General features: G+C 45.0%; 1 protein-coding gene across 1 annotated transcript; it reads left to right on the forward strand.

Moving 5' to 3' along the window:
* The first annotated feature begins 4,165 nt into the window (after positions 1 to 4,165).
* On the forward strand, positions 4,166 to 18,050 carry LOC118094590 (vomeronasal type-2 receptor 26-like). The gene is made up of 6 exons (XM_060282045.1): positions 4,166 to 4,188; positions 6,053 to 6,335; positions 7,845 to 8,708; positions 11,166 to 11,315; positions 15,814 to 15,940; positions 17,152 to 18,050. The coding sequence occupies exons 1-6, from the start codon at positions 4,166 to 4,168 to the stop codon at positions 18,048 to 18,050; spliced, it is 2,346 nt and encodes a 781-aa protein (XP_060138028.1).
* The last annotated feature ends 1,020 nt before the right edge of the window (positions 18,051 to 19,070 follow it).

Below are 19,070 nucleotides of genomic sequence, written 5' to 3' on the forward strand. Positions count from 1 at the left end.
AATATGCATTGGCTCAGAATAAACCAAGCAATTTCCCTTTCCTCCTACAAAATAAAAAAATTGCTCAGCTGATCCCAAGTCAACTGAAACAAATTGAGCCCCCACCATTTACCTGAAAGTCTTCAAGACCACCTCCCACATCTAAGCCTGCTCTTCAATCTATGGGATAACCAGCCTTCATATAACCAATGTGGTTAAGTCTAATTAACACATGACAGGATTACCTGTCTTGGCAGGTTTAGCTCACTTTCGGAGGGGCCAGGCACTGAGGCCTGTTGTTTTCCTCCAGTGTACCTGAGAAATGCAACATGTGAAGTCTAAGGTGGTTGCTCCAAGCTCAGACCCCATGGCACTCACAAGCCTCTCTTGCATTCCTATACCAATTATTTGGAACTTTCACCACCATAACCAAGCCAATTTTTCCTACTATGTTTTTTGACTGATGTATGAAAAACACATGAACTTGACCTTTGAAGAGTTTGTAAGTAAACCAGTTCTTAACCTACCAGATGTGTGGTCTTTTTGTATGCTAAGGGGAAAGTGGTTTTTTGAAACATACAAGGTCATATTTTAAAGGTCTAACAGCCTATATTTCCATGCTTTACTTTGCTACATGATTTGTGATTTAGAATCTCTGCTGGAGTTCTCACATCCAAACCTGGATCTTGTCATACAGGGAATTCTCTTTTTTATAACTATTTTTCCTTGCCACCAACACAAAACTCCGTCCCCTTCACCATCCTTTTGTCTTGTCTTGGTATAATTGTCAGTAATCTAATAAACTAATGGTCAGGTGGGAAATTTAAGGACGTTAGATTAATCATTTGCACTGGTCAATTGAAGCATTTCAGCATTGATAACAGACAGACCCGCTCTTATTTTCTTCCTCATTGCAGTTAATTCTGCATGCACTTTTGATGTCCCATAAAGGGACAGAAACCACTTCAAATGAAACACCATAAACATGTTTTTTGTCATCTGTTTGATTTTCTTGATGCAAAGAGAGATAGTTATTATCTCATCTGTAATTATCCCTTTCACCATGACTAATTCTCCCTTGGATAATGTCTCAATAGATTTTCAGAGAATACCAGCCAAAGTCTAAACATGAGAATATAAAAAACCCTACTTGTGATTCTAAGCGAGGGAGAGGGCGGAGGAAGAGGCAGGATTTTTGGTTCTCACATTGTCAAGTTGTAAAACAGAATTTTAATCTGTGAATTGGTAGGCAAGTACTGTTTCTGTCAAGGCAGAATATTGTACTGATGCCTAAGGGTCATGTTCTAGATGGAAATGAGGGTGTCTGATTAGAAAAAATATATACACCCCAGTATGTTGTTGTTTTTCCTTGTGCCAATTCTCTTTCATCTGCCACATTTGGTGTGCAAACATACCACGAGTTGCACCATTGATGATCTTTCCAGAATTCCACATGAATACTACCAACCTGGTGATCTTATTGTTGGCGGACTTGCTTCTCATCTCTTTACTGCTTTTGACACAGAAGATTTCAAGAAAAGGCTAACTACCCATCAACTTCTTAACAACATGTAAATATTGCATATCTCAGATAATCAGTTGGAACAGAAACATTCCCCAGCTTTAACCTTGCTTACTCAGAAGCAAGCTACATAGATTTTAGTGGGATTTACTTCCAGGCAGAGTTTGGGTGTGGGTGTGTGGAAATTGGTAATCTAGTTCTGAATATTGAACTTCACCTCAGAAAGTTTGGGATGAGGGCTCTTAAAAACTTGCCTCTCCTTTGAGGTCGATTTCTAAGAGCCCCAGATGTTCTCATCCACGTCAGGCAAGATTTATAGGATACTTCTAGTGGAAAATGTGTCACAGGTCTGAAAATGATGAGAACTACTCGATTAAGTTAGGCTCCCTGCTTCTCAGCATTTCAATACAGCTCTTCTGTTGGATCAAATCAGTAACTGTCTATAAATGTTGTGTATATGTTTTTGCCAGGCACCCCCAAACTTTGGCCCTCCAGATGTTTTGGACTACAATTCCCATCTTCCCCGACCACTGGTCCTGTTAGCTAGGGATCATGGGAGTTGTAGGCCAAAACATCTGGAGTGCCACAGTTTGGGGATGTATGGTCTATGCTATGCACTTTCAAAAGATTTTAAAGGTCTCTATTGATGTCAGTGTGTGGCTGTCAAAGTTGTGCTGTTACTATGGTGCAGGCCTGTTCGGTGATTGCTACTTGGTGACAGAGGAAGAGAGGAAGGGGGAAGAGAGACAATTGGTGTTTCATATTTATAGAAAGGGCCTGGATCAGGTACATTCATTCTCTTTTTTTTATAATTATATTTATTGAAGTTTTTACAATAAAAAAAATACCACACAAAAATACAAAAGCTTAAAAAGTAGAAAAGAAAAATTAAGAAAAACAAAAGAAAAGGCACAAAAAGGAAAAAAGAGAAAAAAGAAAAATAATATCTCTAACAATATCTTGTCCCCGACTTCCCCGTCCCTCCCCTCCCGGGTCTATTCCATATCAAATTTCACAACTTCTTTTTTTACCCCACACAACAATTTCTATTAAATTTTAAACTACATTGCTTTTAACTATTTCTAATAGTTTCCTTTAGCCTATATTTTCCCCCTAAAAAGATATACCTTTTCCTGATTCAGATTCTATCCAATCTTATAGCTAAACCTCAAATCCCACCCCTCCCTCCCCAGGTAGCAGTTTCCCCTTTTCCCCGGCCAGCGTCTTCCTACTGTCCAATTTCAAACCTTTTGATCCATCCATTCATCTACTTTATATTCCTTCTTTACCCCACACCCACTCTTAGCCATTCTAAACCACCCCATTCCTCCTTCTTCCCCTTCCGTTGTTTTAATTCTTCCACCAGCCTCCCACCCTCATCTTTATTTCCAGTGTCCCCTGTTTCCAATCTTCTGTCTGGTCTGCGTCCCCTCACTCTCACTGGGGGGGCAATGGCCAGACTCTTTCCTCCCTCCTCAATTTCTTTGTTTCTTTCTGGGATCTGGTCGCCCTCTCTCACTGGGCAGACCAGGTCCCAGAGTCCATCTTGGTCCTTAGCATCCAAAGTCATGTAGGTGGTCAATGCTTCCTCTCTCACAGGTTGCATTGATTTCTCAATCCATTGCTCCTTATTTTCAATCCGTTGTTCAATGATTTCTTCTTCCTCTTCCAATTCTAAAATTTCCGTTGGGGATATCTGTTGTTGGTCTTCTTTTAAAGTCTGAACGTTTACTTTGCCATAACGTACTTCCTCTGTCATTTCTCTAATAAAGTCTAAAATATGTTGCAGCTCGACCTCCTCCATTTGTAAGCGGGTTATTTTGGCTGGCAGCCTTCTTTGTCCTTCTATGTTCCCGTGGGAATTATAACCTGATCCGCCAGAGATGGTGCTATAATGTCCAAACTAGTTCCTTTGTTTATTTCCAACCATATTTGTCGTTTATAATTCAAATTCTTAATTCAAATCTTCCAATTCTCCACTTTGTCACAGCAATCAACTTAAATATAGTCCAAAGTAAAATCCAAAAAAAGATCACAGAGTCGCAGCAATTACTCTTTATAAATCCTTATGTTGTCAACTGGTCGCGGCTTTAGGCTCCTGCCCCCGGTTTCCGGGGGGGGGGGGTTCTTGATCACGATATCAAATTTGCCAACGCAGTCTAAAAATATATATTCCCCCCCTTAGTTCTGCCTTCTAAGGGGGGATACAAGTTCAATTTTCAGGGGGATCCGCGCCCCTTCTCTTCAATCGGCTGCAGGCAAGTTAGTTGTGGCACAGCCTTCCGGGTAGGGGGGGGGGAACGACCTCCGTTTTTTATTCCCCTCCCAAGTCCAAATTCTTCTTTTAAAATCAAATTGAATTATCTTACTCACAGTCCAGATCTTGATTTGAAGGTATCTGCCGCTCCTCTGTCTCCGGCTCGGAGCTTCCCGCTACCGGGGTAGCAATGGACCCAAGGCTCCGCCATGTACAGCCTGCTCTCGGAGGCTCCAACGGGGGCTCTCCGGGCGGTTTCCATGGCTTTTTTTGGAGCGCTGCTGGGTATCAGCCCCCAGAACGCACAATCTGGGGATTCTCCGGGAGGTCGCGGCGCCCGCGCGACTCTCCCCCTCCCCGGCAGCGGCGGGTGTCTCGGAGACCGAAACGAACCCCGCCGGCGGCTGATGGCGGCAGACCGGAAGTCCAGGTACATTCATTCTCAATAGCCTGAGCAACAACAGACTGTAATCGGCTGAAGGTTCTGATCAGTGAAGAGTGACAGTTACCGTATATACTGGCGTATTAGACGGCTTTTGAACCCAGGAAATTTTTTTCAAAAGTTGGGGGCCCGTCTTATACACCGGGTCCAAGAATCTGCAGTCACCACATACGGTGGGGGGAGCTCAAAAACGGTCGCATCCCCACTGTATGCAGTGAGCATATGAACGCAAAGAAGCGCGCTCGGGAGGGGGCTGCTCCCCGCCAGGGAGAATGGCTCCCTCATGGCTTTGTGACCTGGATCAGCGCAGAGATACAGTTTTGTGTATTTCATTGGTGTCAAGCTGCTGCCTCTTCTTTTTTTGTCAGCGCAAAGCAAAGGGATCTCTCCGTCTCTCTCTCTCTCCGCTCTCTCTTTCACTGCTGCTCAGCGTCTTTCGCTGGCTGTGTGAGCCTCCGATGTCTCTGCCCCTCTATCGCTATCCTCTCTATGGTTTCTCTCCCTCTCCCTGGCTTCTATTCCCCTTTTGCTCACTGAGCCAGCCTCGTTGTCTCTCTCTCCGCTCTCTGGCTTCTTTCCCCCTCTCAATAACTAAGCAAGCAAGCAAACAAACAAACCACCATTTCCCCGGCTGCAGACTTGAGTGCTGGAGAAGACAGCCTCCCCTCCCCGCCAAAAAAGGGCTGGAGTACATCCCAAATTCTATATTTTAACTTGAAAAGTAAGGGGTCGTCTTATACGCCCAGTCGCCTTATACGCCAGCATATACGGTAACTGTCAATTGGTAGAAGTAATGAGTGGGGTGTGAGGGAAAGACCAGAGAAAGCTGAGGTGAAAATGGACAAAGAAGGTATCAGTATTAAGCCAATGATCCCCAGTGTGTTAGTAATATCTTGTGGTGAAGATTAGAACAAGTGAGCTGGTGTCTATTTTAGGCTGTCCGGTTCTTACCAGAAGAATGTCATAAAAGCAGGTTTCTTTAATGAGCTCAACTGTCCAAGCAGCCAGAAATACAATTGGATGAACTTTGAGGTCAGAGACAGATTAGTTCAGCTGCTAGTTACAATTTGTGAGTGAATTGGGAAGAAGTGGTGGAATAGGGAATCTGGTCTGAGGTAAAAGCCTTCAGAGACTGGCGCCAGCAACAGCATCTCTGGAATCTTTAGAAAGTGTCATCAAGTGCATGTAGGACCCCAAAGCAAGTAAGCCAGTGTGGTGTAGTGCTTAAAAGCGGTAGGCTTGTAATCTGGGGAACCGGGTTCGCGTCTCCGCTCCTCCACATGCAGCTGCTGAGTGACCTTGGGCTAGTCACACTTCTCTGAAGTCTCTCAGCCCCACTCACCTCACAGAGTGTTTGTTGTGGGGGAGGAAGGGAATGGAGAATGTTAGCCGCTTTGAGACTCCTTTGGGTAGTGATAAAGCGGGGTATCAAATCCAAACTCCTCTTCATCAGTATTCCCTTATTGGAGAAAGGGAGGGAATTCAAATCAGTTCATATTTAAACATGCACCTACTAAAATCTGCCTAAAGAGATGTCGAAACACAGCTATCATTTGCCATTCACACTTCTCCAAATTTTGCAGTGCAGTTCTCCAGTCAAGGAATGTATCCAAAAATACATACACTGGGATAAAGTGTCCAAAAAAATGCATATATTAGTGAAAGTGGTATAGAAGTATACAAGTGGAATACAATGCACTCCTTTAGGGAAATTGTTTTGTAGATATGTCTATGTTAGAGCACAATTTGCATGGAAATGTTGAAGAATTGTCATGAGGTCCTGACCTGATTTTTTAAAAAGAAAATTGCATAGCATATCTCCCAAGTAGACAGCATAAAAATCTCGTTGCAGTGTTGTGCCAAAGAACTACCAGCATATTCTAGCCTTGGCCTTTGCTGTCAAGGAGATCAATGAGAACCCCAAAATCTTGCCTAATATCACATTGGGATTCCACATCTATGATAATTACTTCAATGAAAGGATGACCTACCGGGCTGCTCTGAACCTTCCCTCCACACTTATGCCCAACTACAAGTGCAACATCCAGAAACACCTGATGGCAGTTATTGGGGGACTGGACTTTGATACCTCCCTCCAAATGGCAAACATCTTGGGCATCTACAAGATCCCTCAGGTAAGGTACTGCCGGAGACTTCATACTTATTCAACATGATCTTTTCTATGCAGAAAGGTTTTGTACTGTAGAAAAATAGTTGTGACTGACAAAGGCGGGTGGCCCTGCCTTTCACAAAAAGTGTCTGGTATGCTTTTCACAATTTATTAAAATGTGTAGCATAAAATTGTCAGGTAATAATGAGCCATCAGCAACATTTAAATATCTCTGCTCTAGGTGGGCTTTCCTCTCCCCCCTTATTGAGCACACTGGCAATTTTCCTCTGCTGCAGGAATGAGTATTCCTGTATGTTCTATGCCTCCCCTAACCCCTCTAACTCGTCTGATGTCTCAAGAGCAGTGGATTATGTACTTGAGTCGGTTTCTATCTCAGGCAGCAGAACGTCTTTGACTGGGCTTGGCCTCACTCAGGGAGAAGGTGGCCCTTTATATAAACAAGTTCTTGAAAATTCAGGGCTTTTAGAGGCCAATACTAGGACTTTGAATTGAGATTGGAAGCAATCTGACAAAATCCTGGCAGCTGTCTTCTGTACCAGCTGAAGCTTTCTGCTGCTCCTCCCAATACAGGCTTAAAACATTTAATTCACCTGCAGGGGGTACTGTATAGACTTGTGGGTCCTCTCTGCAACCCACTGTGAATTGGGGTGCATATACAGAAAATATTTAAAGGGAACCACCAATAATCTTGTGGTGAATTTCTTTTGAATGAATGGGTGGCTGTCAAGTGCCAGAAAATAGCATTCTCCTATTCATTCTTACTCAATGGCAAATCATCACACCACTGAAAGGACTATAGAGCACCTGCAATGAATGGAGAAGATCCTGGGCTCACGCCCTGACATCTCTAGGTAGGTCATTGAATGTGTCTTTCCACTCAGTTTTAACAATGCTGAGGTAGATCGATCAATGTTCTGACGCAGTTGTAGATACCATGCTGTGTTCTGTATTTTCCTCCACTTTTCTGGCTGGAGAATGAACCAGCTGGCAGTCAATTTCCTGAAACAGGGGAGATTGTCCTGCTTCCATCTGAGGTATTTAGCTGTGAGATGCTTTCATTCCCAGCAGCAGCAGCAGCAGGAGGAGGAGGCAGCAGCCATAGTACGCGGGGAGAGCAAAGCACCATGCACTGAGAGCCTGAGCTACAAGCAAGATTTTTGTAGATCTCGGGATGCTTTCCAGACTGTCACTGTTTCAATTGCATATCAGCAAATTCAGGTTCTGCAATTAAATGTGATTCAGAATTTGTGAGCAAAACTACTCCCCACCCCACCCCAAATGATGGGAAAATGAACAGGAAATATGGGATAACATTTGCTTGATGCAACATTGTCTAAGCACCTCACAAGAAAATCATGATGCCAGCTTGTATTCATTATCCACAGAGGCTAAATGTGCCACTTCTCCCAGTTTTCTGGAGCCTGCCTCTCTGAGGAAACTGTCTGATGTTGCCTTCTGGATGAGCAGGCAATGAATACACATTTATGAATTCTGCCCCGTTATTTCCTTCTAGCTCACTTATGGCTCCTTTGCCCCAGAGGATGTTGGTCAGAGCCAATCCACTTCCTTCTACCGGATGGTGCCCAATGAAGCCCATCAGCACACTGGGATTGTTGAGTTGCTTCTTCACTTTGGTTGGACATGGGTTGGGTTGCTTGCTGGAGATAATGAGAGTGGAGAGAGATTTATCCAGGACCTGAAACCTCTGCTCTCCCAAAAAGGCATTTGTTTGGCCTTCTCTGAGAAAACCCCGAAAACCACATATTTGGCAGAGTTTTATGATGTGCAGTCTGACTTCATCCAAATCTATCAAGTTATTATGAAAAGTAAAGCAAAGGTTGTTGTTTTCTATGGGGAAACTAAGTCTATGATTGACTTGAGAGAAATAGTAGCACTTGGTGAATTGGAAAATGTGACCATGACACATGAGGGCAAGGTGTGGATTCTGACAGCACAGCTGGATTTCACAGCATTAACCTATCAAATGAGCTGGGATATGCAAGTCTTCCAGGGTTCTCTCTCCTTTGCGGTTCACTCAAATGTGGTACAAGGATTCAAAGCCTTTCTTCAGGTCCAAAATCCTTTTGAGGCAAATGGAAATGGCTTTCTCAAGGAGTTATGGGCACAAGTATTTCTCTGTTTATTTCCAAAGTCCAGTACAGAGGAGCAGGCCAGTGGAACCTGCACCGGAGATGAAAAGCTGGAAGATCTCCCTTCTTCTGGTTTTGAGATGAGCATAGGTGGCCACAGCTACAGTCTCTATAATGCTGCCTATGCCATAGCCCATGCTCTACATGCCATGTTTTTGTCCAGGACCAAATATAGGGGAGGGATGGAAGGAGGGATGCAGGAGCTTCAGAAGCTGCAGTCTTGGCAGGTAATTCCTTTCATGAGATACGTTTTATTTGACCTGGGCAGTGATATGTAGAATAGTACCCGGAAAATTTCTGAGCACTCAGTATAGGATCAGATTCTCCCCTTGTGTGCAGAGAAGGTGCTCATGAAGCAGGATTTGATCCTGCATGGTGATGTTCCTTCACAAGCAGCTTCTCTGCACACAAGAGGATGATATGATCATCCACTGAAAGAGGGCAACTTGCCCTTGGAATAAGACATCCAAGGTGGTTGTGTGGCCCCATCAGGGACCTGCTGGACTCAAGCTATCATGCCAAGAATGCCCTGTGCCTCCCAACTGCCCTGGGCCCCAGAGAAGTTTTGCACAGGTCTGCAAAGAGGAGAAAGGGGGAGTTGGGGAACAGCAAGTGCAGCACTCACAATGGTTGTCCCTGACCAGTAAACAACAAACAAGAGGACTTTAGCTCTCTCTCTCTCTCTCTCTCTCTCTCTCTCTCTCTCTCTCTCTCTTCTTGTTGCAAGGCATTTGGGCAAATTACCCTAGCAGGCATTTAACAGTGGCAAAACATGCAGCAAATAAAAGCATTTAAATATAGGCTGTATTATTTAATATAGGCTGTATATAGGCGGGCAGGTAGGGTCTCAGCCTGCGTACCAGATGGAGCTGATAGACAGCTGCCCTGGACACAGAATTAACCTGCGCCTCCATGGACAGCTGTGAGTCCAAAATGACTCCCAGGCTGCGCAACTGGTCCTTCAGGGGCACAGTTGCCCCATTCAGGACCAGGGAGTCCTCCACACCTGCCCGTCTCCTGTCCCCCACAAGCAGTACTTCTGTCTTGTCAGGATTCAACCTCAATCTGTTAGCCACCATCCATCCTCCAACCGTCTCCAGGCACTCACAGGACCTTCACCGCCTTCACTGGTTCTGATTTGAAAGAGAGGTAGAGCTGGGTGTCATCCGCATACTGATGAACACCCAGCCCAAACCCCCTGATGATCTCTCCCAGCGGCTGCATGTAGATGTTATAAAGCATGGGGGAGAGGACAGAACCCTGAGGCACCCCACAAGTGAGAGCCCAGGGGTCTGAACACTCACCCCCCCACCACCACTTTCTGAACATGGCCCAGGAGGAAGGAGCGGAGCAGGCCTGGCTCTAGGTGTAGTCCCGGTGGCGCGGGGCTGGCAGGGGGGGGCGCTGCACGGCAAAGCTGCGCGAAAGCCATGCTGCGAGGGCAGGGGCACCGGAGCGATCTCCGCGCCTCAGCGCCAGGGCGCCCGACCTGCTTGAGATGGCCCTGGAGCGGAGCCACTGTATGACAGTGCCCCCAGCTCCCAACCTTCCCTTTCCAGTGAACCCCAAGATATCCCACTTTCCTAATACACAGGTTCAGTAAGTTATCAATTGGTTTACTTGCAATCTTCTTGTAAGGTTAGATTTGTGTATTTTCTGTACAGTCAGAAAAAAGTTGAACAGGCGGTATGACATAGTTTGGTTACCACATGGCAAAAGTTCCTAAACTGGATAAATCTTTGTGGCTGAAGGGAGCAGCTCAGAGCTCCACACACAGTGAAATCTGAGCAGAACCAAAGACTCTGGTGCCGCTTTCCTCACTAGGTGAGCAGAAGTGACATCCGCCAAGCCTGTCCGGACAGGCTTAATGCATTAATTAGACTCAAGCATGTTGGTTAAACATAAAATCAAATAACAAATAGCTTTATTGGCATCACAGTATAGAACATTTAAAATCTCTGGGATAATGAAAAGGACAAGTGTGAAGTTGTCGAAGGTCATAAGGTCACACTGTGATCATGTGCACTTATATATTCTGTTTCGCCCTGTCAGTTCCCTGAAGGGATGGTTCTTTAGGAACCCTTCGGGTAAGCATGCTGGTTACATGAGGCTGGTTACCCTACAATTCTCTTGTTGAGTTAAGATGCAAACAGTTGGATTTGAAAGCCATGGGTTGTCCCCCCCCCCCACATTTCTTCTTGGTCAGGAATGTATTGGGATTTCCCCCATGGGAAATAATGGAAGTCTTCGGCTCACTAGGCAAATCCCTTCTGAACCATTTCTCAGGAACGGATTATGTTCGCGTAGCATGTATTGACAGCCTGGAGGCATCCTGAACAGGGGCGCAGTGTTGCTTGTTGGTGCCCAGGGCAGGTGCATGGATGCCAATTGTGGGTGGAGTGTGCTTGCCTACCCCCCCCCCTGGGTGGGCGTCCACACGCTGGGCAGGGGCAGGGCATTGAGGGTGCTTTTCACCTTGCACTCTCACCAAGGCCCCCCTCCCACCAGAGCCAGGCAGGGTGCAGGAATCTTTCTGGGGGCCTGGGGGCCTGGTTCACACACACCCACACACCAAGATTCTGCACCCGGGGCCGCAGCCCCTCTGCTCCCTGCCACTGATCCTGAGAGCTAGTAAGGAGAGAGATTTTCATTACTTCATAGTGACCATTTTTCTTTCAATGCAGCTCCATCCCTTTCTTAGGACTGTCTCCTTTAACAACTCTGCTGGAGAAACTGTATCTTTTAGTGAGAATGGAGAAGTAGATGCTGGCTTTGATATTACCAACGTGGTCACTTTTCCAAATAACTCCTTCATGAGAGTCAAGGTTGGAAGGGTAGGTGGGGAGGCTGCCACAGGCCAGCATTTCACCCTTGAGGACAACAGAATGGTGTGGCACAGAAGCTTTCACCAGGTGAGGCATAATTCCTACATCCATGAGATATTAGAAAATAGAATGCAGCCTTGTAATGAAGGCAGCCTTGTAATGGGAGGTTTTAAAGGTTTGATGTTTTGCTGTGCTACGTTTGAAGTTGCCCAGAGTTGCTGGGGTGACCCAGTCAGATGGGTGGGATACAAACAAACAAACATGGGCCAATTAGAGGAGGGCAGGAGGCATTGAGTCTGGAATTATCCGCCCTACCACCTTACTGTGTAGTCGTCCGACTGGAAGTTGAGCAGGCTAGAATGTGATAAGACCTCACTTGGGAATACTCTGTAACTGTATTTGGGGGCCGGGAGGAATTTCCCCCGCAGACTTACTGCCCCGTTTGTGGGTTTTCACCTGCCTCATATTGTCAGAACTTGACTGTTAAGGCACTGGGTGCGTATCTTTAAGATCTGTGTACCCCTTCATGGATCACTGCCTTGCCGTGACGAAGGGGCTTAAATAACTTAGAGAAGTTATGTTTTGACCAAACGTGATCCACCTGGAGAAGGAATTGGCAAGCCACTCCAGTATCCCTGCCAAGAAAACTCTATGGACAAAGACAACAGGCATATAAAAGTTATGACGCTGGAAGATGAGCCCCTCAGGTCGGAAGGCGTCCAACATGCTACTGAGGAAGAGCGGAGGACAAGTACAAGTAGATTCAGAGCTGATGAAGCGGTTGGGCCAAAGCCAAAAGGTCGCTCAGTTGCGGATATGCCTGGAAGCGAAAGGAAAGTCTGATGCTGTAAAGAAAAATATTGCATAGGAACCTGGAATGTAAGAACCATGAACCCTGGTAAGCTGGATGTGGTGAAAAATGAGGTGGCAAGAATAAATATTGACATCCTGGGCATCAGTGAACTAAAATGGAAGGGAATGGGTGAATTCAGTTCGGGTGACTATCATATCTACTACTGTGGGCAAGAATCCCGTAGAAGAAATGGAGTGGCCCTCATAGTCAACAAAAGAGTGGCAAAAGCTATAATGGGATGCAATCTCAAAAATGACAGAATGATCTTGATACGAATCCAAGGCAGACCTTTTAACATCACAGTAATCCAAGTTTATGCACCAACTACCGGTGCTGAAGAAAGTGAAATTGACCAGTTCTATGAAGACTTACAACACCTTCTAGAAATGACACCAAAGAAGGATGTTCTTCTCATTACAGGGGATTGGAATGCTAAAGTAGGGAATCAAGAGATAAAAGGAACAACTGGCAAATTTGGCCTTGGAGTTCAAAATGAAGCAGGGCAAAGGCTAATAGAGTTCTGTCAAGAGAACAAGCTGGTCATCACAAACACTCTTTTCCAACAACACAAGAGACGACTCTACACATGGATATCACCAAATGGGCAGCATCGAAATCAGATTGATTATATTCTCTGCAGCCAAAGATGGAGAAGCTCTATACAGTCAGCAAAAACAAGACCTGGAGCTGACTGTAACTCAGATCATCAGCTTCTTATAGCAAAATTCCAGCTTAAACTGAAGAAAGTAGGAAAAACCACTGGGCCAGTAAGATACAATCTAAATCAAATCCCTTATGAATACACAGTGGAAGTGAGGAACAGGTTTAAGGATTTAGATTTGGTGGACAGAATGCCTGAAGAACTATGGATGGAGGCTCGTAACATTATACAGGAGGCAGCAACGAAAACCATCCCAAGGAAAAGGAAATGCAAGAAAGCAAAATGGCTGTCCAACGAGGCCTTACAAATAGCGGAGGAGAGGAGGCAAGCAAAATGCAAGGGAGATAGGGAAAGATACAGGAAACTGAATGCAGATTTCCAAAAAATAGCAAGGAGAGACAAGAGGGTCTTCTTAAATGAGCAATGCAAAGAAATAGAGGAAAACAATAGAATGGGGAAAACCAGAGATCTGTTCAAGAAAATTGGAGATATGAAAGGAACATTTCGTACAAAGATTACCATAATAAAGGACAAAAGTGGTAAGGACCTAACAGAAGCAGAAGACATCAAGAAGAGGTGGCAAGAATACACAGAGGAATCATACCAGAAAGATATGGAGGTCTCGTACACCTCAGGTAGTGTGGTTGCTGACCTTGAGCCAGACATCTTGGAGAGTGAAGTCAAATGGGCCTTAGAAAGCATTGCTAATAACAAGGCCAGTGGAAGTGATGATATTCCAGCTGAACTATTTAAAATTTTAAAAGATGATGCTGTTAAGGTGCTACACCCAATATGCCAGCAAGTTTGGAAAACTCAGCAATGGCCAGAGGATTGGAGAAGATCAGTCTACATCCCAATTCCAAAGAAGGGCAGTGCCAAAGAATACTCCAACTACCGCACAATTGCGCTCATTTCACACGCTAGCAAGGTTATGCTTAAAATTCTACAAGGCAGGCTTAGGCAGTATGTGGACCGAGAACTCCCAGAAGTGCAAGCTGAATTTCGAAGGGGCAGAGGAACAAGAGACCAAATAGCAAACATGCGCTGGATTATGGAGAAAGCTAGAGAGTTCCAGAAAAACGTCTACTTCTGCTTCATTGACTATGCAAAAGCCTTTGACTGTGTCGACCACAGCAAACTATGGCAGGTTCTTAAAGAAATGGGAGTGCCTGATCACCTCATCTGTCTCCTGAGAAATCTCTATGTGGGACAAGAAGCTACAGTTAGAACTGGATATGGAACAACTGATTGGTTCAAAATTGGGAAAGGAGTACGACAAGGTTGTATATTGTCTCCCTGCTTATTTAACTTATATGCAGAATTCATCATGCGAAAGGCTGGACTAGATGAATCCCAAGCCGGAATTAAGATTGCCGGAAGAAATATCAACAACCTCAGATATGCAGATGACACAACCTTGATGGCAGAAAGTGAGGAGGAATTAAAGAACCTTTTAATGAGGGTGAAAGAGGAGAGCGCAAAATATGGTCTGAAGCTCAACATCAAAAAAACCAAGATCATGGCCACTGGTCCCATCACCTCCTGGCAAATAGAAGGGGAAGAAATGGAGGCAGTGAGAGATTTTACTTTCTTGGGCTCCTTGATCACTGCAGATGGTGACAGCAGTCACGAAATTAGAAAACGCCTGCTTCTTGGGAGAAAAGCAATGACAAACCTAGACAGCATCTTAAAAAGCAGAGACATCACCTTGCCTACAAGGTCTGTATATTTAAAGCTATGGTTTTCCCAGTAGTGATGTATGGAAGTGAGAGCTGGACCATAAAGAAGGCTGATCGCCGAAGAATTGATGCTTTTGAATTATGGTGCTGGAGGAGACTCTTGAGAGTCCAATGGACTGCAAGAAGATCAAACCTATCAATTCTGAAGGAAATCAGCCCTGAGTGCTCCCTGGAAGGACAGATTGTGAAGCTGAGGCTCCAATACTTTGGCCACCTCATGAGAAGAGAAGAATCCTTGGAAAAGACCCTGATGTTGGGAAAGATGGAGGGCACCAGGAGAAGGGGACGACAGAGGACGAGATGGTTGGACAGTGTTCTCGAAGCTACGAACATGAGTTTGACCAAACTGCGGGAGGCAGTGGAAGACAGGAGTGCCTGGCGTGCTATGGTCCATGTCCAAGAGTCGAACACGACTAAACGACTAAACAACAACAACAACCTCGCTAAAGGGGTTGGGGAAGGGCTATTGCTCTCTGGGAGCCCATATGGGGGCTGATGGGCAACAACACCCCTTCATAGCTGCCAAGTTATCCCTTTTTTAAAGGGATTTTCCCTTATGCTGAATAGGCTTCCTGCGAGAAAAGGGAAAACTTGGCAGCTATGCACCCCTTCAGGGGGCAGCCCCGGAGGAAGTGTCACACTCAATTTATGTTGCAGGTGGGTGGGTGGGGGTGACCTCTTTTTCCACAGTCAACCCAACCAGTATTAACCAGTGGATGAGTTGCTTGATTTAGGAGGCAAACACAATTCCTTCACTAAAACAATAAAGTTGTGGCCTATTTCATCCCAATACCGATGTCCTGTGTCATTGGAGCATGCAAGCATTATTTTTTACAAGTGCTATGATAGGAAAATGGAGGATGGAACAGGTATTCCCTTATGAATGGAAAAAACGGGGGCAGGGCTAGTGAAGACTACCCCCATCCCCTTCCTAATTTGAACCCTCATGCAATTTTTCTGAATGCCTGAAGCGGGATCAAAGATGGTGAGTTTCTGCACTGTTTTCAAAAACCATGAATAGCAAACCATATTTTTCCGTCTATAAGACACCTCCATGTATAAGACGCCCCCAAATTCTGGACATTAATTGCTAAGGGAAAAATCTAGTCTTATACACTTAAAAATTAGGTAGGTAGTTTATCTTTGAGTTTGGAATAAGTAGTTTAGTATTTTCCTACTGAGCGGGGAAAGGAAGTCAAAAGTGCTACTAATTTCTGTGAGTTAAACTGTTTGTGTGTTCATTTAAATGGGCAGTTTCCACCCCTTTCTGTGTGTAACCCAAATTGCCCTCCTGGTTCCAGCAAGGAGAAGAAGGAGGGGGAGCCATTCTGCTGCTATGATTGTGCTCCATGTCCTCAAGGCAAGATTTCATCCCAGAAAGGTAGGTGACACAAGATATATACCAGGGGTAGGCAACCTAAGGCCCGTGGGCCAGATGCGGCCCAATCACCTTCTAAATCCGCCCCATGGTCGGTCCAGGAATCAGCATGTTTTTACATGAGTAGAATGTGTGCTTTTATTTAAAATGCATCTCTAGGTTATTTGTGAGGCATAGGAATTCGTTCATTCCCCCCCCCCCAAAAAAATACAGTCCGGCGACTGTATACATCAGGGGTCCCCAAACTAAGGCCCGGGGGCCAGATGCGGCCCAATCACCTTCTCAATCCGGCCCGTGGACGGTCCGGGAATCAGCATGTTTTTACTTGAGTAGAATGTGCCCTTTTATTTGAAATGCATCTCTGGGTTATTTGTGGGGCCTGCCTGGTGTTTTTACATGAGTAGAATGTGCCCTTTTATTTAAAATGCATCTCTGGGTTATTTGTGGGGCATAGGAATTCGTTCATATTTTTTTCCAAAATATAGTCCAGCCCCCCACAAGGTCTGAGGGACAGTCGACCGGCCCCCTGCTGAAAAAGTTTGCTGACCCCTGGTATACATACTGAGCGATGGTGGACCAGCCCGCGGTTAAAAAAGGTTGCTTACCCCTGAGATATACCGTACTTTTCAAACATAAGTCATTTTAGAAGTTGTGGGAAAGGATAAGTAAATACTTGGTAACATATTTTTTTGTCTGGAGAACTGCACTACAATTTTTTAGAACAGTACACATTTTTTGGGGGGGGGGCAACTGTATTTTGGTTCATGTGTTGGTTCAAGGAGTGCAATTTGGATAACTTTCCCATTCAAATGTCAACAAAACTAAATATCTCTTTCATCCCTATTGGCAGACAGCCCCCATAAAGGAATATGGACATTGTCCTAAAAAGACAAGGTTTGTCACCCATGAAATAAATGGACTATTGATCTGACTGAGTATAATATGCCTTCCTTAATTCTTATTCTATGCCTTCCTTAATTCTTATTCTAAACAATTATAAGGATGATTTTTATCTGTAGTTGCCACTCTTGTCCATCTAAACTGCACCCCAAATAGCCTAACACAAAGTGGTGAGGTGGGGTTCTTAGCCATCACTTTGAATCTGGTTTATCTGGAAATATCTGTGATACTTTAACATTATGAGTTCCATACTTGCTGCATTAGTAGTTGCTCTCCAACACATCCAAAATCTGAATGTATTATTTTCTTTCCAGACATGGTTGACTGTGTTGCATGCCCTGAAGATCACTATCCAAACAGGGACCAATCGCAATGCATTCCAAAGACCATCAGCTTCCTGACTTTTAAAGAGCCTCTGGGGATGAGCTTAGCATTGTTTGCTCTTTCTCTCTCTCTCCTCACAGTGGTGGTCCTAGCCATCTTCATTAAACATCAGGACACACCTATTGTCAGAGCAAACAATCGGGACCTCACCTACACTCTCCTCACTTTCCTCCTGCTCTGCTTTCTCTGCCCATTGATCTTCCTTAGCCCTCCAGAAAGAGTGAGCTGCCTGCTCCGACAAATGGCTTTTGGCCTTGTTTTCACAGTAACTGTTTCTTGTATTCTGGCCAAAACTATCACGGTGGTTCTGGCCTTTGTGGCCACCAAACCAGGATCCAGGATTAGGAAGTGGGTAGGGAAAAGACTGGCAAACTCCATTGTGATTTCTTGTTCTTTTATTCAAGCTGGCATTTGCACTGTGTGGTTAGGAACCTCTCCCCCATTCCCTGATTCTAACATGCACTCTGTGATGAGAGAAATCATTTTAGGCTGTAACGAAGGGTCAGTTGCCCTGTTTTACTGTGTCCTGGGCTACATGGGCTTCCTGGCCATTGTCAGCTTTGTAGTGGCCTTTTTTGCCAGGAAACTGCCTGAGAGCTTCAATGAGGCCAAATTCATCACCTTCAGCATGTTCTTGTTTTGTAGTGTTTGGATCTCCTTTGTTCCGGTCTACCTGAGCACCAAGGGGAAATACATGGTGGCTGTGGAGATCTTCTCCATCTTGGCCTCCAGTGCTGGTTTACTGGGTTCCATCTTTTCCCCCAAATGCTACATCATTTTATTGAGGCCTGAGCTGAACAGCAAGGAGCAGTTAATAAAGAGGAAATAGCAAACATAATCTCTCTTTATTTACATCATACTGTGTTCTATCTCTTACCATTGTTATGTGCAATTCTTTTAAATATCCACTATTGGTATCTTTGCAACAAGTGTCTCTAATCTCTTTTCACCCTAATATTCATTTGGAATACTAAGAAGCTATCATGAGTACCACAAAATATTGATGCCTGACATGAGCCTTAGAGGGTAATTGATCATGAAGAGGACAAGGAAAAACAATATATTGAGAGGCAATTAAAAAACAAACAAACATGTCTTACTAGCTGACCCGGCCACGCGTTGCTGTGGTTCTTTCCTGTGATCCCACACACACCCTGTCCCGATCCATGACGTATCCTGCCCCTCCTCCCTCCACCCCGGCTCATCCCTGTGTTTCGGTAGGATACCCTTTCCTTTGTTGTCCCTGGGGAGTGTTGGCCCCTCCCCCATGTATCTCCATACCTTGGCCCCCACCCTTGGAGAAGGAACTGTTAGCTTCTAGGTTCTATTTCCCAGCGTGCACTTTTGTCTGAGCCTTCTGTTGTCCCTGGGGAGTGTTGTCCCCTCCCCCTGTATCTCCATACATTGGCCCCTGTGCATGCATCGAGAACATTTCTATATATTTAGATTAAGGATCAGGGGTGTTGATGTGCCCTGGGACGGAGAGAACTACTTAAAAAAATCCCGAAGGGGGGGTTTAAAAACAGGGCCACATTATCTACCTGGACCGGGCCCTGTAAGGGCCTGGCAACAGAAGGCGCGTTCTGAAGCACCCGAGTTGTTCAGTTCCATTAAAAAACCCAGGAAGTGGCAAGGGGAAGGTAGGGGATTGTAAATGGGGTGGGGTGTGTGCACTACAAATATCTGAGGACTTAAACTGGGGAGAGAAAGTGAATGGTTGTTTGTTTGTTTTAAAAAGAAGACACAGAGGCTTACAATCAGTTGTTTCTCCTAAAATAAGACATACCCATAAAATAAGCCATAGCAGGATTTCTAAGCATTTGTGCAATATAAGCCATACCCCAAAAAT

Source organism: Zootoca vivipara, chromosome 13, assembly GCF_963506605.1.
Source record: "Zootoca vivipara chromosome 13, rZooViv1.1, whole genome shotgun sequence".
Taxonomy (NCBI): domain Eukaryota; kingdom Metazoa; phylum Chordata; class Lepidosauria; order Squamata; family Lacertidae; genus Zootoca; species Zootoca vivipara.